General features: G+C 35.3%; 1 protein-coding gene, 1 long non-coding RNA gene and 2 pseudogenes across 2 annotated transcripts; 2 read left to right on the plus strand and 2 right to left on the minus strand.

Moving 5' to 3' along the window:
- The first annotated feature begins 2102 nt into the window (after positions 1 to 2102).
- On the plus strand, positions 2103 to 3407 carry LOC131024992 (RNA-binding protein involved in heterochromatin assembly dri1-like). The gene is made up of 4 exons (XM_057954592.1): positions 2103 to 2252; positions 2396 to 2730; positions 2896 to 3002; positions 3090 to 3407. The coding sequence occupies exons 2-3, from the start codon at positions 2411 to 2413 to the stop codon at positions 2984 to 2986; spliced, it is 411 nt and encodes a 136-aa protein (XP_057810575.1). The 5' UTR covers positions 2103 to 2252; positions 2396 to 2410; the 3' UTR covers positions 2987 to 3002; positions 3090 to 3407.
- A 6841-nt stretch (positions 3408 to 10248) lies between these two features.
- On the minus strand, positions 10249 to 12279 carry LOC131024980 (acyl-protein thioesterase 1-like; annotated as a pseudogene).
- Positions 12280 to 13203: 924 nt separating this feature from the next.
- Positions 13204 to 20818, minus strand: LOC131025006 (peptidyl-prolyl cis-trans isomerase CYP95-like; annotated as a pseudogene).
- A 27-nt stretch (positions 20819 to 20845) lies between these two features.
- On the plus strand, positions 20846 to 22729 carry LOC131025013 (uncharacterized). Its single transcript, XR_009102053.1, has 2 exons — positions 20846 to 21228; positions 22346 to 22729. It is a non-coding gene; the product is annotated as an uncharacterized LOC131025013 (long non-coding RNA).
- Positions 22730 to 23660: the final 931 nt, after the last annotated feature.

Consider the following 23660-nt stretch of genomic DNA (forward strand, 5'->3'; position numbering starts at 1 on the left):
TAAATTGTCATTCATCAATTCTTTTTCATATGATTTCGCAAATTACTCTTGACAATATTCATTGCATATGCTATCTCAATAGTAGCCGTGACTACGGGTAAAACCAATGTCAACTCAATTATCCAATAAATCAATTGAAAAATTAAATGACTACCACTTTTAACTATGTTGTGTTCTAAATATCTCTATGTGAAGATAAGACTCTCTCTCCCATTCTCTCTCTCTCCCTCCCTATCCCTCTCTCTCTCCCTCCCTCTCATTATACATTCTCTTAATTCATACATTTCACACAAAAAATAATATTCTAAAAAAAAAAAGGTTGGGGATGGGCATAATATTCGCTTATGCCCACCTAAGCCCCTCAGTGGCTCCGCCTCTGGTTGGGAGTTGGCACGATAGAATTAAAGCTTCTTATGGCTCAACTTATAGTTTTGGAGGCTCAAATACAAAATTGACAATATGGTGGGAGAATTCTAACAACGAGGTTTAGAAGTCTTAATTAATTTTGAATTTTGACATTGTGATGATTAAGTATTGTCCAATCTCATGCAAAAATATTAGGATGAACGGAATTGCAAAAGAACGGAAGATTGGGTCATTATTGAAGCGTTTGATTGATTAATTGATTCTTGTGCAATTAGCTAACTTGATTATATATCATGGTACAATTTACAAGCTAAAAGGAAAAAAAATATATATATATTATATACTTAGTCATGATATGTGTGTCTATGCATTCATGATTCATGTATGTAAATTTGGAAAAAAGGAGAAATGTGTGTTATGGAAAAAGAAAACGTGACAGCAAAAAAGGGAGGAGCAGTGTGCAAAAAGAAAAAGGAAAGATGGTCAAATTGAACCTCGAAGACTACTTCCGATTCTCTCTACTATCTTTATCGAAATTATAATACCATTTTTTCTCACTTTCTTTTAGTATTAATTTGAATTCCTCTTCTTCTTTTGCAGGAATCAGATTGAAAATCAATAATCTCAACTAAATATATATGTTTACTAAAAAAACTAAATGAAACATTTGTTTGGTGTTATAAATCATAATCTATAGTCTCAACTAAAAACATTCTTTTAGGGGAACTAAAAACAATTAAAACGCAATGAGTCAAAAAAATGTGTGTAGAGAGAGATCTTTTTTCAGCCATGTGCGAAAAACTACTTGTAGCTAGCTAGAATTTTTAACGGTCCTATAATCGAAATCTTACATACACGAGTGGAAAATCACTTAAACTAACCGAATATATATATAATTCTCAAACATTTAAATTTGATGCAATAGTGTTAAATATTTCTAAAATAATATAACACTAAAAATACTCGTCTAATACAACTCCACGAAGAATCAACGTACAGGATAAGCAAGGCATAAACAAAACTAGAAAAACTGATTAATTCACAATTCTAATATAAAAAAAGGGCACATACAGTAAAAAAACAGGTCGCAAAAAGTGAACAATATAACCAATCACTCGCACAACAAAGTTTAATATATCATAATATATATACATGAAATTTAATTATATTACTAAACAATCATGAACTTAGAGGGACATCATGAAATTCCAAGATAATGAAATATAATGAGTGGGCTCAATCTAAAAAAAATGGGATATTCAATTTAGGTTATCCAATTCTAAGTCGACATGCAAGTAATTACACATAATTTTAAATTTTAATTTTCTTATTATTGGAGTGTATATAGTAATTTGATATGTTGTGGGGTTATAAGCAAAAGGGTATAAATCTGAAAGGGCATTTTTAGAATGTAGAGATTTGCTGGACGGTGCCTCAATGGTGCTGAGTTGGCCAACTTTAAAATCCATAAAGAAAAAGTTATTGACAAAAGAAAAATGAAGTGTACTAAATAAATAAACTAGCAAGACCTATATAATTATGTGTTAAATTTACTCCTCACACACACATATATACATAGTAAGATAATGGAAAAAAACAAATGATTGACATACGATTTGAGATAAAGGAAAGTATATACATATGATATAAGAAAAGTGAATGTATGTAAAATGTGCATGGAGGCTGCAGTGCAGCAGCAATCTCTTTTTCTCTTTAAATTTTAGTTCTTTTTATGCGATTCCACTCAACTATCACCTCGATTTTTGCAGCCCTTAATTTCCCCACTCTATATATATATGTGCCACTTTGTCACACACCTCCAACAATATATATTTCTCAACGCTCATTAACTAACTTAGCCAAAATTCCATTTCATCTATTTTAAGGTATGCTTTGCTCTCTTCTCAACAAGCTAGTTCCATGCATTACTCGTTAGTATATATTCTGTCTCGATATGGATATATTTATCTAATTGAGTGTGACATTGACGTCGAAATAATAATAAAATAATACTCCTATATTTGATTAGGGAGAAAAAGAAAAGATGAACAGGCCGGGCGATTGGAGTTGTCGGGCCTGCCAGCACCACAATTTCCAGCGGAGAGAGTCGTGCCAGCGATGCGGGGGCCCGAAGCCCGCGTTCGGGTTCACCACGGGCCCGGACGTCCGGCCCGGCGACTGGTACTGCGCCGTCGCCAACTGCGGGGCCCACAACTTCGCCAGCCGCTCCACCTGCTTCAAGTGTGGCGCCTTCAAGGATGAACTCGCCGCCGCCGCCGGTGCCTTCGACTCCGACTTCTCGCGGCCCCGTGCCGCCGCCGCCAACCGCTCTGGCTGGAAATCCGGCGACTGGATTTGCACTAGGTACCAATTCAAAGATTATTAATCATTTAATTGAAACACATTTATAGTCATGCGAAATACTACTTCATATATTAATTCCTCTATGATTTTATTTAATAGTGTAATACTTATAAAGTAGAATTTGGGGAGGAATAGATTTAATTAAAATTATAAAAATTTCAACAGGTATGGATGCAACGAGCACAATTTTGCGAGCAGGCTGGAATGCTTCAGGTGCAATGCGCCAAGGGAATCCAGTGGCAACTCTTTCTTCTAATTATTTATATTTTTGGGTAATTTCTTCTTCCCCCTTTTTTTTAAAACACAAAGTATTTGGATTTTTTTGTTTGATCAGTAATTGTTTTTTTATTTTTTTTCAGGTATAAACTATGAAAAGCATGATATGAGGGAACAAGTAATGGAATCGTGGACGATAATATATGGTCTTTGCTCCCAAGGATATGATTTAGCTACTCTGCATTTCCCAATTTATTTTTCTGTTTTCTTAATTTTGATTTCCTTAATTAGGGAATTAGCGTTAGGCGAGCTATTGTTGCATTTTTTTTTATGATGGTAGGAAGTTTTAGTATTTGATTTTGTGAGCTAGGCATTTAAGATGTAGCTAGCGTTTGTATTTCATGTTATTTTCATCTACTTATAATATCGATATTGTATGGTTATAAAAAATCGCATTTATCTTAGACTCTTAATTGACCGAGACAATCAAGTTACTAATTGGAATTTGGACAAATATATTCAACTGGATTATAAAATATATATCGCGCGCTCATTATTTCAAAAATAACATATATATATATATATATATATATATATATATATATATATATATATACATATATATATTTTTATTCATCATGAACAAATCTATATATTTTACGAACAGATCAACATAAATAATGAACAGACATATTTAATAAAAATAGAGAAAAAAACTTAGCCACTAACAGGATTCGAACCCGGGGCAAATTGTTGTTCATGCGGTACATTGATTTGTTCATCAAAATTATAGATCTGTTCGTTTTTGTTTCACGATTTCTCTATTCTCTAAATATTTAGCATTCTCTGTTGAACCCTTCTCCATATATATATATGCTACATACTTTACGTGAGCATCACTCACGTTTAGCCCTTGTTAGCATTATCTTTTTTGTTTTAGACATTTATTTTTATTCTAATACTTCATAAATTGTTATTAGGATCATTAATTTTATAAATAACAAAAAATCAAAGTCCGATTTGTTCATATTCCCTTGAACTTCAAATAATTAATAAAAAGAACAAATTAGACTTTGATTTTTATGTTATTTATAAAATTAATGATCCTAATAACGATTTATGAAGTATTAGAATAAAAATAAATATCTAAATAAAAAAAAATAATGCTAACGATGGCTAAATGTGAGTGATGCTCACGTAAGATGCTCACATAAGGTATGTAGCATAACATTCATGATATGATAATTATAATTTATAAATACTTCTAAAATAAAATAAATAGGAGATGGAACTATATATAAATCTCCTGTTTGATGCATGCATATATATAGAATATGATTGACCAATCAAAAGACAAAAATGAAATGTATATTAGTTAATCACCCATTTAATTAAGTGATTTTAATTAAATAACATTTGAAATTAAAAATAAATAAATTTTTGTGATTTGATATTTAGTTTAATTTTTTTACATACAAATAAGTCTTTCCGTCATAAAAAGGAAAAGAAAAACACAAGCAAACATATGGAGTAAAAGATTACACTTTTGATTCAAAAGTTTTGAACCTCTTGGAATCTTTTCCTTTTCATCATATATATACATATAAATCTTCCTTTGATATTAGGCATCTTTTGAAACTTGGAATTTGAGCTGCAGCCTCTTTTTTGTTGTTCCTCCCTTTTGACTCCTTCAATAACAAAATTTGCTTTTCTGTCAACTCAAAAAATACACAAAAACTATCAATGACATAAAAGATCTTTTAAAAATTAGTGTTAGTGGTGTGGTGTAACATTACACTAGTACCCCAAAATTAATTTTTATTTGTTACATTTACGTCTTTGTTCCCTATGCAATTCTAATTTTAATGAAGTTAAATCAAATTTTAATTATTTATCTCATAACTTAATTATAAAAAAATATATTTAACTTATAAAATAACTAAAGTTTTAAATTTTACATATTTTGTATTCACAAAAATACTACTCAATCGTTTGTAAATATTTATACTAATAAATTCAACAATTTTTTGAAAAGAACTTCAAAAAAAAAAAAAAAACTCGACTAAATCAGATAAATTGCTGGATTATTTAAATACCTCACTAAAAACTTATACATGATTAATAAGAAAATTACAGAATATATACAAAACTTATTAATCATTTGAACGAGTTATTGATAATATAAAATAGCATAATATTGACTAAATATATTTTTATAATGTACTAATAACGATGATAAAATGCCATTTAATTAGCTATTAACTGTGATAAACTGCTTAAAGAATCATTCCTCATTGATGTCAATTAGTATAAGAATTATACTTATATTTACTTCATTAATTTTCATCATCATTTCATTTCCAAAATTCATTACTATATTTATTATTACGATATTCATACATATCAATCACACCCTCATACTATTGTGAATAAGATCAGTGAGACTCAATGTACAAAATAAGATCAAAGGTACCCTCAAAAAAAAAAAGATCAAAGGTTGACTTCTTATTATACCTCTTACTCCATTAATTGTTTTTTAAAAGGTTGAGAATTGCTCGGGCTAATTATTTTATTTTATTTAATTTTTCAAAATCATTCTTATAATAGTTGACAATGATTGAGGTAGCTAGATTGTGAATGTCTCACGTTCAATCTATCTATCTGCATGTCAGTAAGTAATGATTACATAATTAAAGATATTCTTCGTACGTGATATGAACTCATTCCAAATAATTTGCTTACAACTTTTAACAACACAACTCATTTATTCCACCAATCTCCTGCATTTTTTTTTCTTCCTTTTTCTTTAAATTAATACTCACTATTTTACTTCGTCTTGAAATAATGTTTCCAAATAAGTTACTCCCTCCGTCCCAATAAAAGTGGCCACTTTTATTTGGGCACGGAGATTAAGAGAAGGGATTGTTATGTTTTAATTGAGTGTGACCCACCAAAATTAGTGAGTAATTTTTAAAAGTGGCCTACAATTGTTGACCAAATTAGTGAGTAATTTTGACATTTTTAGAAAGTGGCCTACAATTGTTGACCCAAATTAGTGAGTAATTGTTGACTTAATTAAAGTAAACTTTTGCCATTTTTAGAAAGTAGCCACTTTTAATGGGACACCCAAAAAGGAAATGTGGCCACTTTTATTGGGACGGAGGGAGTAGAGTACTATTTTAAACTCTATACAAAAAATAATTATAAAAACATATACAAATTTACCTTTACTCTTTGCAGTACTATTCCGACTTAAACACACTTCGTATGTTACACTATAAGGGTAAAAATAATAATATTTCAATTTCTTGATAGACATATTCCACAGTTAAAAACATTTATTGAAAATGAAGGTTTTTTTTTTTGGAATAAATACATAAGTAAATAAAAAAAATTAGACCGCACAACGATGAACTCAAATTCAAGACCTCAGGCCTTAGACATTAACCACCTACCTACTAGACCAACACACGTAAATTGAGGGTATCTTTTTTTCGTGGTCTAATGTATCACATGTCAATTAATATGTGCAAGGATATAATTAAGGGATAATGCCGTGAAAAACCATGAACTTTGGGTGTCATTTTAAAATTTTCCATGAACTATTTTTTTTTATCCAATTTTCCATGAACTTAACGCCTGAACAATTCTTCCACGAATTTTTTCCTCCGATGAAGCTCCGGGCTGACATGGCAATTTTTAGGCAATACGAGCTGATATGGCGCTTTATGTGGACCAAAAATTGCCACATGGAAAAAAAAAACACGAATTGTTCTTCTTACTCACACCTTCCTCTCTTCTACGTTCTCTCTCTTCTCTCTTGTCTCTCTCTCGCTCTCCCCGGCGGACGTCGCCGGTTTTCGCCGCATCCGGCGCCGCGAGGCCGGCGCCCTTTTCTTCTCCCTCTTTCCTTCCAAATTCTCGAACTACAAACTTCCTAGGGTTTTTAAATTTTTCCATTTATAGATCTGCAAGTCGGGTGGAAATTTTCCCATTTCAGATCTGCAAGTCGGTGGAGGATTGGGAGGACGAAAGCTGCAAGTCACCGCCGCCAGTACACGCCTCTCTATCCCTCGCTCGATCCCCCCATCTCTCTCTGTTGTTGCTGTGTGGTGAAGTTGCAGAGGAATTCCAACCCCCAAATCCATTTCTCCGACCTCCCTCTTCTCCGCCGCCGATCATGGCCCTCCCTCCGGACACAGAGAACTAGGAGGCCGTACCCCTCCACCTCCTCGCCACCCCTCTTCCGCGCCTCCACCTCCCTCCAACCCCCCTTCCGCGCCCTAATCCGCGATATAACCGCCAGAGACGGCGCCCCGCCGCTCTGCATATAATCTCCGACTTCTTCATGGGCTGGGCTAACGAGGTCGACGAATCCTCCGGTGGAATTAAGGTAAAAACGACGACGCCGTTTTACCCCCAATGAAATGACGTCGTTTTGGTTGTCCGACGGTGCCATGTCATATTTCAGGTTATTTTAAAATGCCATGTCAGCATTCAATTTGGGGATTTTTGAAAATTGTGGAAAAATTGTTCAACCCCTTAAGTTCATGGAAAATTGGATAAAAAAATAGTTCATGGAAAATTTTGAAATGACACCAAAGTTCATGGTTTTTCACGGCATTAACCCCATAATTAAAGCTATCTTTGATGGTGTGTTTTACGAATTTTCTTTTGGGGATAGGGTTTTAGTTTTCTTTATATTTCGAAATTTGATCGTAATTAATAACCGTATATGTATTTTATTTTATCAACAATTTAAATATTCTCTTCGTCTCATTTATTTGTGTATTTTTTTTTTTGATTATCTTATTTGACCTGGTCTATTTTCTTTTTAGGTAATCACTTTACACTATCTTAATATATATAGTCTTATTTTCTAAATAATCGTACCAAAAAAAAATAAAAAAAAATAGATCAAGCCGACCCTAGATGGAGGGAGTAATGTATATGGTATAATAGTATACATAATACAATATGAATCAGTAACCCTTGTTTCAAGGCGTTTTGAGTTGAACAAGAAAATGAATAAACAAAATACTTAACATGATCACATTGAATACCAAGATACCAAACAACTTATACCATTTTGAGAACATTATTAAATATGAAATTAATGAAAATTCAAAATCTTGGTAACAATTAAATAAAGGGTCCTTGAGCTCTCACAATTTTTTATTTTTATTTTTATTTTATGATATCCATCATATTCAATTGTAGCAATAAAATAAATTGAAGAAGAATATTGACATTGCATGGATTCCAAAGCTTTAAGAGGTGATAAAATCTTAGATGTTGTTTTCATTGAGCTCTCTTGAGAAGCATGCTTAATGAGAGATAATTAATTGGTCAAAAAGCAACCAAATTGTTGATTGGTGTCTGCAACTATGCTACATTATTTAGCTTTGAAGAGATTCTTGTCTCTCTTTAACCACTTTGATGTGTTTTCTCGATGCAAGTCAAAGTATTTGGGTATTACATGTTAATGTTATGCTTCATCAAATATAATACACCCTCCGTCCATTCCAATAGGCTCATTTTTATTTTTTGAGGTAAAAAAGTTATATTTAATTGGTGTGGTCCGTGTGGAACCACACCACTTTACTACCACTTTTCTACTAAAAATTAATTTTTCTTAATCTCCGTGCCCAAAAGAAGTGAGCCTATTGAAGTGGGACAGAGGAAGTAGTATATATTAAGTAAAATGTAGAATTTTAAATCGTGCTACCCATCCATGTTGCTTCTTGCTCTATATTATATACACACATCATGGCTTATACGCAATACCAAGAAATTCAATAAAACAAAATGAGAATGAATTAAAAATTGGCCCATAGACTTGAAGTAGAATGAAATGATCTGAAAAAAAGGGATTAAGTGTAGTAAAATGGTCTATAAACTTTCATTATTTTTTAAAACATGAAACTTTGCATAAAGTTTTAATTTTGGCTTATGACTGAGAATTTGATGTTGGAAAATTGAATCAGCTCGTTGGATTCACGCGTAAATGTACAATAAATGAGATGGAGCGATGAGAATTCGGTGAAAAGTTTTTTAAAAAATAAACAAATATTCAAATTATTTTTAAAAATCCAAAATTCGAATCATAAGCTATACTAAACAAAAAAAAAAAGTAGAGATAGTAGCATATTAATGTCATTCAAAGCTCTAAATTTCATGCTCTTTTATAACTTTGAAAGAGGAAACTTTAATCATCACTTCACAGTGGTGGCATATGGCCCTCCAAAAATGTGCATTTAAAGGGAAAAATGTATGGATTTTTATCACTTACTGTGATAGTCAATGATACCAAAATACAAATAACTAAAGAAGATTGTTTTTTCCCATCCAATTTTTTCTTAGTGCTATAAAAAAGATTGCTTTTTTATCCCCCTTTTTCTTCTTAGAGTATAAAGCACATTTTTATAAGCCTACTAATTGGTCCATTTTCCAGAAGTACAAATCATTGAAGTGTTCTTTTAGGAGAAGTAAAAATCATTCAAGAATTATTTTTCTTCAAAAAATAGTGTTTGTTTATAAATTTTTCTCTTAAAATAAATTTAATAAATTTCATGTGTAAAGTTTTTTTTTTTTTTTTGATAAAATGTGTAAAGTTTCTTCTTTCTTATTTTCTACCCCTTTTTCATGAAAAAAATTGAAAATTTTATGTATTCATAAAAAAATACTAAAAAAATAATACTCCACACAGATTATTACAGAATTATATCATCATTGAGAGAATGCACAATAGAAACCAAAAAATACTAAAAAATGTTATTTTTTTAACCTGAAATTTTCTACTGTTATCAAACAATTTCAAGAATGATAAGATGTTTCCTTGCAAGAATGGTAGCAAACTAAGAAAGAATGAAGATATCAAGATTCATATGTGTGTATGTATCATGTAAGTAAGTCTCCTACCATCCCTGCAGCTTCAAAGCCTCATTAAGCCAGCTGCACATTTCTAGCATCTCTGCACCACATGTATCATGGCAAAGCCTGCATTTATAATCAAGATCATCATAATCAATGAACACTAATATAAACAAAAAAAAATAGTACCCTTCAAATCTTGTCCAAGTGAGGTTCTGAAATCCAGCTGAATGCAGAATGCAGGCAGATTTTTCCCCATGTTCAAAGCTCACCACCTCATCCTCTTCAAACAAGTTTCAAACATGTTGTAGAAATCAGTGATGCAGCAAGAAAATTTGGCATCAAAATGATCACCATTTTCTTCAGTAAGGGTGCTCCCTACCTGTGCCATGGCCTAAGGAAAACATGCAGGTTGCTTCACATGAAGCACGTTGCTGAGGCTCGATCCATCCATTTTGGGCCTCAATGACCTAAAAAAACGCCCACCTTTGCCGACTTACATCAATCACCCGAAAGAGAATGAGAGATTATGGAAATGGTGTTACTTGTAAAATGGAAGCCAGCCACTAAGAACTATGACAGAGCTCAAGTTTTTCCAGAAACCGAAGTCTGCTACCATCTTCGCCAAGAATGTAGTGTGTGACCGCGTATAGAGCAGCTGCAGCGCCTATGCTGAATCCTCCGATGCCTAGTTTGACTGCAGAATGAAGCAAGAATTCACAAACAATGTCATTTTCATGCCTTATTGAATATCAAGAATGTAGTTTGATATGAACATTTCATTCAAAAAGGGAAAGAAGCCTTACCATCACAAGGCTCTCTTGAAAAGATCTGTGCAATGAGTGCAGCTGTTTCATTCAGTCCTTGTGAATCGGGAGACGTATCTTCCTCAGATACGTCTCTTGGATCAAACCCTGTGGATAGACATATCAATAAGGAAACAGTAGATAACAAATTAACAATGGTTAATACAACAATATAAGGAAAAATCACCATTTGTCATGGAAGAATGATGATGATGATGATGATGAGAAAATGATAAGAGATTGGACAAGTATGTATCTTACAAGCGCGACCAGGAAGTCTAGCAAATATAGGAACGGGGCGAGTAGGGGCAGTAGGGCAGATCCACTTCACCTACATGATGTTTTGTGTAAAATGAGATCATTAAATTATCAACCTTATACACCATGATAGGTTTAATCTATGCATGAAACCTTACATTGTGAACAGGAAAGCTTCCCAAGATCTCTGCCCATCTGCAAGAAACAGATAGTGAGATTTAATTGTCTATGAAACTAACCTCTTCCAATTAGGCTAATTTGCTATATCTAGATATTCAAAATAAATTCTAAAAGTTTGTTCATACTCAATCTTACAATCTAAAGCATGATCATGCAAGAAAAATTTATTACTAAACGTGACGAAATCCGGTTGCTCAATCAAGTTGAAAACATAGTAGCTTATTCATATAAACCACCAGATTTCAAGAAATTAGCTAACACAAAATTTAAGGCTAATTAGACCAAATCAAGAGAATGAAAGTCTGAAAAGTTCAAAATCCTCAGCCCTCATCCTAATTCTGCAGTGACAGTTGTTTACGCGATTCACTTCAAAAAATTCAGATAGTAACATACCGCGCTTGAGGTCTTGGAAGCATATCCAATAAGGATTCGGTTTTCAATCCACATAATACATAAGTTACAGAAACAGAATTATAGAAAGATGAAGAAGAATCCATTGGAAAGATCAGAATTTGAACAATAATCTTGAATCCATCAAATTTACCAAAACCTCCCCTTGATCACCAATCAATTGTTGGAAACTAGTTGGGTGCACACATTTCAGATTTGATGCAAAGAATGGCTCACATAATCTTCCCAAACTCGAAACAGAAGAACGAAGCAATGAAGAAGCCATCATACATAGAACCGCTATCACCAAGGCCATGTAGCCATACTATTGTTGCCTGGTGTCTCCCTTTTGGCATTTTAACATGAGTTGGTCCAAACTGCAATGCCGTTGCATAGTTTTGTCGGCCTTTAAACATTTAATAGACAATGATTAAACATATATTGCGCAGCATTCCTAAATTGATCCAAAATTAAAACAGAACACCCAAGTTCAGAGACAACTGCATCACACATGTCAAAATAAATGAAGGTAAAATATTAACACACCCCTTGGAGAGCTAGAGGTAGCCATATCTTGATACTAATGATAAGATTTCCCCTGCAATGAATAGAAATCACAGTTAGCATGCCATACTAATACCCCAAAACACACACACATACTGCGTGAGAATTCTTCCCAAAAGCAGTAAAGGACTATCATTCAAGAACTGTTGAATGGCCATCTCTTCTAGTTCTAAATAGTGTTAAACTCATAAAAACACACACACACACTCGTGTAAAAGCGTGTAAACTGGTAAAGATTGAATTTTTTTTACGTTCATCAACACGTCCCCTCACGTTTTCATGCATGTGAGAATGTTGGGACAGGAAATGCGATGGTAAATAACCACCTCATGCGGAAAACGCAATCTTTTCGTTTTCCTCATGATTTTTTTCCCCTTTTGTGCGTCTAATTTTAAAAGCTTTGGCATCACTACTAACCTGGCGTTTTCTAGAGTCGTAGAGCTGAAAGCAACCCAAAAAAGTGGCAATGCAGAATCACCTGAAATCGAAGAAGAAGAAGTAGGAGAGAGAGAGAGGTTTTTGGTGTTGGAAGTGGAAAGTGTGGAGCCTTGTGTTTTGATAGTGGATTCGGTATTTATATATCGCGAGCCGGGCTAACGAACTCAGCTAATATTCTTACTGGCTATTTCCACATGTCGATTGCTCATTTGCTCCAAAACCAACCCTAATTCTCATAAACGTCTTCTTTCTACGCTTGCTGTTTGGTAGTATTAGGAATTAAGCATACATAATCAGCTCTCCCAAAATAGTGTTTCCTCTCTAAATCCAAGGGGGGATTGAATTTAGACAATTTCATTGTTAGAATTAGATCATAAAATTCGTCAAAAATGAGACTCTCTTACTAATATTATACTTACTATATACACATGCACCTATATATTAACATGGAATTGAATAAAACGACCTAAATGTACAGTAAGTGGTCCCCATTGCTCTTTGAAATAATTCTACACAATATAAATGTCGTAGTCGCGCTAAATTCTTTAATTTTTTACTTGCTTGATACTCTTTAGTTTTCACATTTGAAAAATATATACATTTGAAATTATCACTACATTTAAAGGCGTTCTTCAACAAGAAAATAACTGCAGCAGACAATTCGATCATTTGGTTAAAAACTGCATGATTATGCAAACGTTGCAGTGGAAAAAAAAAACTGGAGTCAAGGAGAAATTAAGCTTAGCAATGACAAAGACTTCCAATTTCCTAACATTGGGCAAAAATTTGAACAGTTTCGACATAGAGAGATTGTTTCCCATTTAAAGCCCACATCTCTTCAGCTCAAGTCTAGAAATACCATTTGTTCCATACACACAAGACGCTAGCTAGCCTTCGTTAAGTATCGCTACGAGTTCCCAATATTTCAACAAACTACTTGTATAATTAACTCGAGATCACACAACGTAGCAACTCGAAATCAATCGCGATCGGAATCGGGGGAGCCGTCGCCGTAGGACACCAGGCCTGTCTTGCGAGGGGGGCTACCGGAGGACGACCTGGAGCTACCCTTCTCCACGCGCTTTGGAGATTCTGAAACCCGTGGTGATCGTGATGCCGATGGGCTCCTGCTTGGGGAAGGTGACCTCCGCCTTTCAGGACGTGGTGGTGAGCCACGGTACCTTTCCACAGGGGACCGACTGCGAACAGGGCTCCGGCTGCGGCTGTAGCGACGGCCACGGTAGCGTACTGGACTTCGAGAGGGACTCGGACTGCGGGTCCTACTTCTCCTACCCCTGTATCTGCACAGTTTCAGCAGGAACTTGAGAATTAATATATAAAACTATAAAAGGAACAAGTGATAACAAATACAAACCTTGGGGGTGTTCTGGCTCGAGGCGGGCTCCTGAAACGCCTAGGGGACCTTCTGTAATTTGAGTATCTACCAGAATTCAATAAAAGAGAACATTAAGCAAAAGAATAATATTCTCGAGTCTAGAAATTACAAGTAGAAAGTGTTCCTCACCGGTCACGGTTACCACCATAACGATACCTAATAGGAGACCGTTCAGGAGAGCGACTCCGGTATCGCCGGACAAATGAGTATCGGTCACTAAATCCCCTTCCTCTTCTAATGCGTTTAGGTGATCCATCAACAGAAGGACTTCTCGACGAGCTCCTACGACGATCAGAGACAGGTGACCTAGCCCGGTGGCCTGCGCTTACTGGACTCCCTGAGAAGCTGCGGCGATTGGTCCTTCTAGGTGCCCTGGCTGGACCTGGACTAGGGCTTCTCCTAACGGGGACCCTACCAGAGCTTCTGCTGACACTTCTATGGGTCAATCGAACTGGGCTCCTGCTTATGCTCCTTCGAGAAGGTCTGCCCGAGCTCCTGCTTGGACTTCGCCGAGAAGATCTCACAGGACTGCGACTAACTGATTTCAATGGTGATCTTCTGGATGAGGTTCTTGCCGGGCTCTGGGCCACTCTTCCTCTTTGCGGAGAACCGGTGGCACTTCTACTTCTACTACGACTTTGTTGAGAATGAGACCTAGCTGGTGGGCTCACGCTGGCAGTCCTCCTGTTGCTCCGTGCTGGACTCCTGCTGCTGCCATAATATTGTGGGCTTCTACTGCCACTAGGACTCCTACTCCTGCTCTTTTTTGCACCAACAATAGGACTTTTGCCAGCATTTCTGGGACTGAGGCTCATGCTCTTACTCATGGATCTTCTAGGACTTAAGCTTCGACTTCTGCCAATTAGAGATCCAATAAATCACAAGTTTTTAGAGGATAAGCATAAAAATATGCGGACAACAATTAAAGGGATATAGACCTAGATTTGCTTGGAAGATCATCCAATACATCAGGGTGCCTATCAGCAGCTCTGTCAGATCCGATTCCTACTCCAGTTCCATTACTTTGATGGTCTCCATTTTCCCTTGGGAACTCACCCTCTTCCTTGTCAGACAAGTCTGCCTCCCCTTTTTATGATTAACTTTTGAATTCTCTCGCGCAAGAGGCGATTGATTTCCTTCAGGGGAGATGGAACATTACAACAGTAAGAAAGAGTACTTTCAAGAAGGAAAAAGACTTCGCAGAGGTAGTCGTTATCTAACCAGAGGGTTTATACTTCCCATCAGAAGCACCAACTGCAGCATCATCTTGAGAGCTACTTCCAGATTTAATCTCGTTCTCGCTATCAGAAACACTACTCCTACAATATATTCCACAAGACAAAAATAAATAAACAGAGACCACCAAACAGTTCCTGCTGCCACTAACAGCTTGAAGTCCAGATATGCGTACTCAGTGGTCATCCGTCATCACAGCAGGTAACCATAGCTACTAAGATTAGAGGATAATAATAGAAAAATTAGTCCTTTGGACTTTAAGAAGATATCGTTAAGGAGGTCAAAATTTATAATCTACCAATGTAATTGGCACACAGGAATATCATTTCCAATTTGGAGAGCTAAGCTTACTTAACTAGCTAGACATAAATAAACACCCAGGAGATAAAAGAGTACAGCCTCTAAGGTGCAACAAATCATACTGCTAACCTTTTAGATTTACGTTTTGACTTTTTATCTCGCCTCTTTCGTCGCTTTTCATGTCGCCTATCCTTTCTCTTGCCACGCCTATGTTTGTCCCTCTTAGATCTCTTTCGTTTCTTGTGCTTATCATCACTTGAAGAGCTAGAGTCACTTAAGGAGGAAGCATCTGAGTCAGACTCACTATCAGATTCTGAAGAGTCCGTATCGCTTTCTGATGAGCTATCAGATTCAGAACTGTAATATCTTCTTCTTTTCCTCCTCTTCTTTGATGACTTCTTGTGCTTCCCCTTGCGTTTTACCTCGTTTTTATATTCATCAATTGCATCCTTTCCCATTTTCAACTTATTCCCCTTCTTTTATCTGTAGACTCCAAAATCAGTTTTGCATAAGTGGAGCAGTAAAACAATGAAAAGGACGTCCAGCAGGAAGTTGAAAGATGCGTCAAAAACATATAATAATGCTAGGTAGCAGAGCACCTTGCCACAGCTCAAATCAGTACGAGGCTCCCATTAATAATAAATAATTATATATAAACCTGAAACAGGTTAGCTTCCTACCATCACATAGTTCTCCAGAATTGACAATTTTCACAGTCACGGTAGGTTTTCCCTCATCATCACCAACATTTTCCATCTTCTTCAGCACCTCATGTCCTTTCACAAGTTTACCAAAGACAATATTTTTCCTGTTGATCACACAAACGACAATTAATTAAGGGTAACATATATGGAAAAACTATGGAAAAACAGTATGAACGTCACTACAAAGTATATACGGTTGTCCTTATAAATTCTTATCAATCGCACAGAGTAATCACAATTTTTATGTGTGAGGAAAATACATATTTCACAAGTTCCATAGGAATTTGGATTTAGAAAAAAGAAATCTTATTATCTGCATAAAATATGTAGTATAAGAGCCACATCAGATGCTCAGCCCACAGATTAAAGGAGTTTCTACAGCATTTGGAACACTTAGGTAGGCAGATAAATTTTAACTTTATCAGACTATTTAAGTAAAACATACAGATATATGTGGAGGATGAGCAAGAGATATAAAACATGCCACATATGAACTGCAGCAATATCTCTATATTTAAATACTCACTACCTACTGCACCTTAAGAGAGAATCATGTATTTTCATTTCAAGAATTAAAAAGTACCCAGAAAAAATAGTCCAACATTTGAAAGAATAGAATAAAAACCTATCAAGGTGATGATCAGCCTTAAAGGTGATACTGAAGAGAGAGCCTCGCTCATCACGATCAGCAATAGCCATAGATAACAAACCAGGGCCATCATGTCTCAGTTTCGGGGACTCATCTGGAACACATAAAACAGTTTTAGAAGCATTCCCTGTTCAATACTGGAAAGTTACGTAACAAGAATTCTTATACACATACCCTATATGAAAATGATGTATGGAAATGAAAACCGTAAGCAGGGCACAAATTTAAAATTGAGCAGCAATATTTAGACAAGGAAAGCAACGTGGGGCACCACAAAATTTCTATGCAACCTCAACCCCATAGCAACATGCCTAAACAAATCAATGCACCAAACCAAAAGTAATATGCACATATTGGCAATTTTTACACTTTGATCAGAAATAATATACACATTTTATAGACACACGAGAGTTTTGACTCCTCCAGATGCAATCCAATAATCCATGTGACATTGCATCTGAGAAAATAGCACTAATTCATTATTGCATCTAAAGCAGTCACATTTTGTAACGAGCATATAATATGGAATTAAATGAGCTGCAAAGATCTATTTTGGTCAATCAGAACTCCTCACCGGGCAGACAGATATCTAGGATTCCGCACAAGTGAAATGATTATAACCAGGCAAAAGATGTTTCATCACTGATCATAATTTTATTTATGTAACTTATAATCTCATGTATGCTATCAAGAATAATGTTAAGGGACTAAGGTATTAGTTTGAGAGAGAAGATATTTTGAAATGGCAATTGTTAATGACAGAAAGTTAAGCCCTGATTTTGTTTATATTTGAAATTAGTGCAGAAAGAGTAGCATCAGAACTTTAGATGAGAAATATTTGTAAATGAGAAGTTACTCGGTATAGATCCTTGGATGGATTCCACAGAGAACTTCTGGCTAGTGCCAGTTTTCACTCTCTTTTAGTTTTTTCGTCCCTCTTTTCTACTGCTTTTCTTATCTGTATTATTCAATCAAATTAACTCATATTATCCATTTAGCAATGAGACTACATCTAATTCATCACCAGCAATGTGAAAAAGAGACCAAGAATGCCAGGATATCAGCAAAATTTAAGAAACATAAAATATAGATTAATAACATAATTTCCATGTTCAGAACATAATGTCTGCTGTCAGACATCAATCAAAATAGAACATGATTAGATGGTTGGATCAGCAATGCTATCATTACAGAGTTGAAAAGCAAAAGAGATGCAGCCACCTAAGGGTATACAAGAACGGTAGATAATAGATTTAAAGTCTGTCCTCACAATAGCAACATCATCATAGCAGATTAAACAGCACACAAGCTAAAAAAACCATACCCATAGTATCAAATATCATGTTTCAGTCATCCCAACATATTCTGCATTTAAAATAGGAAACTACAGTTCTATGTTGGATCACCATTCAGGTCAATAGTCTGATCCAATTTGGCCAGCTTCAAAAACAATAACATAAGGCTAATGGTTCGACCTGGCTTCAAATTTCAAGATCACACAGCCCACAGAAGTTGGGAATGATCGCCAAACAAATTAGATTCTACATCACCTAGAGTTTGCAGTAAATGGCTAGTAGCTTGTATGCATGCACAAGCATCGGACCAAGGTTAAGCAACTCAAATAATCATTTTGCATTAGTTCTCATATCATTACTTGGCATGATGCTGAACAGCAGTCATGTCAGTCCTCAACCAAGTACAATAATCTAAAGGTTTGACGTATGATAACGCTTAAAAGGGGATTAACATAAGTTAGGAACATTGTCTGGAATCTGGAAACTTGTAAACCAAGTCGTATGTTCCATAAGATTCAAAATATACGCCAAACAATGCAGGCAAGAACATTTACATTCCCTACCATATTAAGAGAAAACAATTGTTCTCATTTGAACTGAAGCTCCAATGCAGCGAGAATAAGGTCAAAGTCATCCCCAACCTTCACAGGCAATAGAAAGGAAATCCATATGTTCTCAAGACAAAAGAAGTTGATAAAAGAAAAACATGTGCAAGTGCTATGCCTGTCTCTCTGAACTAGTAGATGCAAATATTAATATCAAAAGTGTCAGATATACATGGCTTATTCCAAGTATGATCAGTTCTCATGAGATGATAAACTATAAAAATAAAAGGTGAAACCAAAGAATAGTTTCATACCTGGAAACTTTCCATCATATATACTTTCCCCACATTTACCTGCAAAGTTAATTAGATTCAGCTCAGGCATACTCAGAGAGAACGGTGGCAAGTATAACGTCAATGCCCACATATAACTTACCATCTTTCCTAAGAAAGTCCCCTCCCTGCAAAATAGTTTAAGGCTGTCAAACATTATAACTACAAAAACAGTGCATTTGGTGCTTTTTAAGCAAGTTTCAGTAAATCATAAAAATGGACAATTCAATAAGTACAACCTTAAAACTATATCACAAGAAATGCAGTCGTGACCATCAGCCCTGTCACAGGATAAACAAGGATAACTGACTAAAACACAAAAGCCACTTCTCATTTATGGCCAACCAATAAAATGGCCAGAGCATATACATCATATAGAATAGAGCTCATGTCTTTAAGCATATGATAGAAAATTTTCAGAAAGTAGATGACATACCTGAGCCACATATCCTTCAATAATACGATGGAAAAATGTTCCTTTATAGTGTAGTGGTTTTCCGGTTTTAACACTAACACCTTTTTCTCCTGAAGGAATGTAGAAAGCGAAAATGAGGTCAAGAATAAGAAATATACCACGCTCAATATAGGATTAATGAACTAGATTGGAGAATCAAACAGGAGACGTCTCAAGAAAACTTATGAACGCATTGTTTGACAATCCGGTGATAGCAGCCTCATGACTTCACGTAACCCATCAATCATGAAAGGTCAATGGGTTGAGGAAAGATATGGGAAGTTACATAAGGTAAAGAAAAATCAGGACCCATGTATGTTCAAGTTTAGGAGTAATGGAGTATGATATGCAATGCATATAATGGTGTAAATTACCAGTGCAAAGTGCGCGGAAATTTTCACAAGTCTTGGGAGCAACATCAGTGAATAGCTGCATTGCACCAATGACATTGGATTAAAACATCAGTTTAGTCAAACAAACAGCAATATATGGTGAAATATAATGTGAATTTGGTAAGCTTGTACCAATGAATTCATTGCGCTGTAAAAGTTACCTCGAAAACCATCCTCTCATAAGGATCTCCATCGATTGAGACATCCAAGAATACTAGCACTTTCGTCTTACTCATTTTTACACACTCCAGCTTCTCCAGCTCACACTGATTTTAACAACACAAATCAATGTCAAATCAAAACACATGACTAAAGAAGTAATTGCAGCATTAATGTGAAGATCATTCTTCTTGTCAAAACAGTTAGCAAAAATCCTACAGCCGCTCAGATCCAAAATTGGGTAAAGGTAAAGTTCCTCCAACATTGTTAGGATTTTCATGATATAAAAGCTTACATCACAGTCATCATGGAAATTCCTAACCAAGTGAATGATCCTACGAATATTTCGAGAAAATGCTCAATAATTAACTACATGCAGATGACAATGCAATAAATCACAGAAGAAAACTCAAATTGCATCGATAGGCAAACAGAAAGAACAATAACAAATCAATAAACATACTGAAACCCTAAACCCTAATAAGAATACTTGTAGCTTAATGCAACACCGAAAACCAAAGCAAATTATTCCAAAATCAACTCTATGCATGACGACAACACCAGCAATCTAAATTTGCGAGAAAACAGAAAAATGTTTGCAACATAAACTTCAATTATACCTCGAAATCCCAAACGGAGAACCGAAATAAGAAACAATCAACAAAATTACACTACAGCATGAATTCAGAGTGTCGAACGAAGAACGAGGAGCATCCAGTAGAATTTGTGCTAGGGTTTTGAGCCCTTGCCAAGCGGTGCAGCTGACAGAGCAGCTCCTCTCCACAGAAAATGTGTCTGGGTGTGGGTGTGTGAAAGAGAGAGTGTGTGACTGTGTGTTTGCGTTGGGTGTGTGCGTGCCTCTGTGGCTGTGGAAAGAAAAACCTAGACCCTTTACTCTCTACTTTATTCTTTAATTTTTATTTTAGGGCCCGTTTGATATTGGGTTATAGCCTGTATAAGTTAATTTATTCCAGATTTATGCTGTGTTTGCTATCCTATTAGGCTTATGCGAATGGCCCAGGTTTAATAAAGGGCCCGGTCTTAATTTGCAAGAATAACCCCGTCTAATAATACCTCCTCCCCCATCCGATAACTTTTATCCTGCGAATCTAGATTACATTTTTGCTACCCTTCTCGCGAATTTCGATGAGAATTCTGCCCTAGCTTCTCACCGCCTCCATCGTTTCCCATACCATTTGCGACTACAGTTTTGGGGGAGAAAAATTTCAAAGGCAATTGACGGACGCCCATCGGAAATCTGGACACAGCGGGACAGCAACATCGGTGAATCAACGTCGTCTTCCGGAACAGGTCAGGCCTAGCTCTTCAACCCCAATTTTTTGTTCGTCTGTTGTTTTTCGATTGTTGTTGTTATTTTTTCGCCAAACTGAATGCACGATTCGTCGATGGTTAAAATGAAAAATCGATGCATAAGGTTCAGAAAGTGATTCTCACCCAATTCTCGAATTATTGTATTTTAAAAGATTGATAACTCATCTATTGTAATTAAAAAACTCAGCTTTGAAGATTATGCTGCTTACACCCATTTGCACTAGAGGGTTGTCATAAGGGATCTGTGTTAATATGCTTTCATGTTATAAACTTATACACTCATAAATTAATCAACATAAAATGCATGTGCAGAGACCTCCATTTGTGTTAATCATATTGATATGATTTATGTTAGTTAGATCCAGTTTTTATCTCTTGTTTCCTATAACAACATCTGACGCAACTTAAATCTTTCCTGATGTTGAAAATGACAGCTATAGCTTTAAGATTCAGAATGTGATGGTTGTCTGATGAGTATTAGGCTTCTACTTCACACCATTCCCATCCCTGTTCCCAACCAAAAACAGTTATATCTAACGAAAAGCTCTAGTAATCAATATAAGGAATCAAAATTCACTTCACACAGCTATACTTCGTGGTGAAAAACGATTGATCTGTGCTTGCTTGTGATTTTCTGAAAATTCTGCCATCTTGTGAGTATATATCGTATATTTGTATTCACTAAAATTCTTTGAAGAGGATGGGGGTTTGTTTTCTGAATTATTGAATGGTTTTCTTTTGCTTGTTTATTGGGCTGTTTTGCTTGTTTATTGGGATGTTTTGCTGGAACGAAATGTTTTGCTGGTACCTGTTGATGATGTGTTTTGCTGGTACCTGTTTTGGTATTTCTTGGTTTGAAATCTGATTTTACCTCTTTCATGTTGTGTTTTGTTCATTATATGACAGCCTGTGCTTCGTGGATCTATGGTCTGTTTAATATAATTCGAGGGCTTTTATAAGGAATTTTTGATGTGGATTTGTCAATTATTATTTGGTTCATGCGAATCTCTATTTGAATTTTATTTTTTATGTGATACTATATTTGTTAATGCACTTATTTGAGCTTATTAATGGGCAAATATTTCTTTGCTATTAGGCTCTTTAGATACCTGCTATTTCCGCCATTGAATTCACACTATGCCGTGGATGATGCTTGTTCTAGTGTCACGCCGTCCGCCTATTCATGGAAGGCACTTAAAAACAAATTTAGACGGCCAAACAATCCTCCTGCAAAGAAGAACGACGGTGGAAGTTCTTGCGCCTCGTCTTCCCCATTCAAGTAGATCATGCTCGCGCTATTGCATTTCTCATTTAGTAATTGGTTGTTCCTTCTCGTATTGCAAGTTTCAATATCCTTGTTTTTATTTCTTGGTGTAATGGCTACGTTTATTTCGTTTTTCACATTATCAATTGGCTTCAACAATTTCTATTCATGAATTACGTAAACACAAACAAAATTAAATATTTATTAGTTTAGTTAGTGCTTTTTATTCCATTTGTTAATAATTCTTTTTCGAGCAGTTAGTATAGGGAAAGAATTATGCTTCCTCAACCGATTTTAACAAAATTTAGTTGCTTCACTATTCTTTTTTTTAGCTTACAGACACATAATTAGATGCATGTGAATTAAGGATAACCATCTGTTTTTTAGCTTAGAGACACGCATAAAAATTTTAACAAAAGTTCAAGCTGAAATTTTAACAAAAGTTCAAACAAAATTTCTAGTTCTCAATATCCATAGGCGCATGATGTATTTGCATTTTACAGTTTCTCCAACTGCCCATCTCTGAGGGAACGTATGACAACATAAAGGGAAAGAATTATGCTCATGTCTTTGAATTAAAATAGAGTGCAGAAGGGAAAGAATTAAGTTTAACAAAAAAAACTATCAAAGAAAAAAAGATAAACAGTGAAGAATAAGACAAACTTGAAGCTCAGGTCCACCATAACTTTCGAACTCAATTTTTCCAAACTTTAGATATCAAGCAAAAGTAGATACCAAATGGATGAGGATACGCTAGGGATTTTAAAAAATGGATGAGGATAATTTTGGTATTTTAATTATTTATCCAACCTATTCATATGGATACCAAACACATTTTAGGATTAATTAGCCAGGATATCAAACACCCATTCAATATTAGTAATCCATCCTAATCCACGCTAATTATCTGAATAATTTTTATCATGACTAATCCTAAACTGAAAACCAAACGAGCCCTTAGTGTCATAGAGCAAACTTCAGCTATGGAATCTGAAATTGACATTATTACCCCTCCTTCAATATGTTGCCAGCCTCAGCTGAACTCGAACGGCAAATATTCTCTCCGTCCCACTAAAATTGGTTTATATTCTATTTTAGGTCGTCCCATTATAAGTGACCTATTTTCATAAATAGAAAAAGCCAACCC

Source organism: Salvia miltiorrhiza, chromosome 5 (assembly GCF_028751815.1).
Source record: "Salvia miltiorrhiza cultivar Shanhuang (shh) chromosome 5, IMPLAD_Smil_shh, whole genome shotgun sequence".
Taxonomy (NCBI): Eukaryota; Viridiplantae; Streptophyta; class Magnoliopsida; order Lamiales; family Lamiaceae; genus Salvia; species Salvia miltiorrhiza.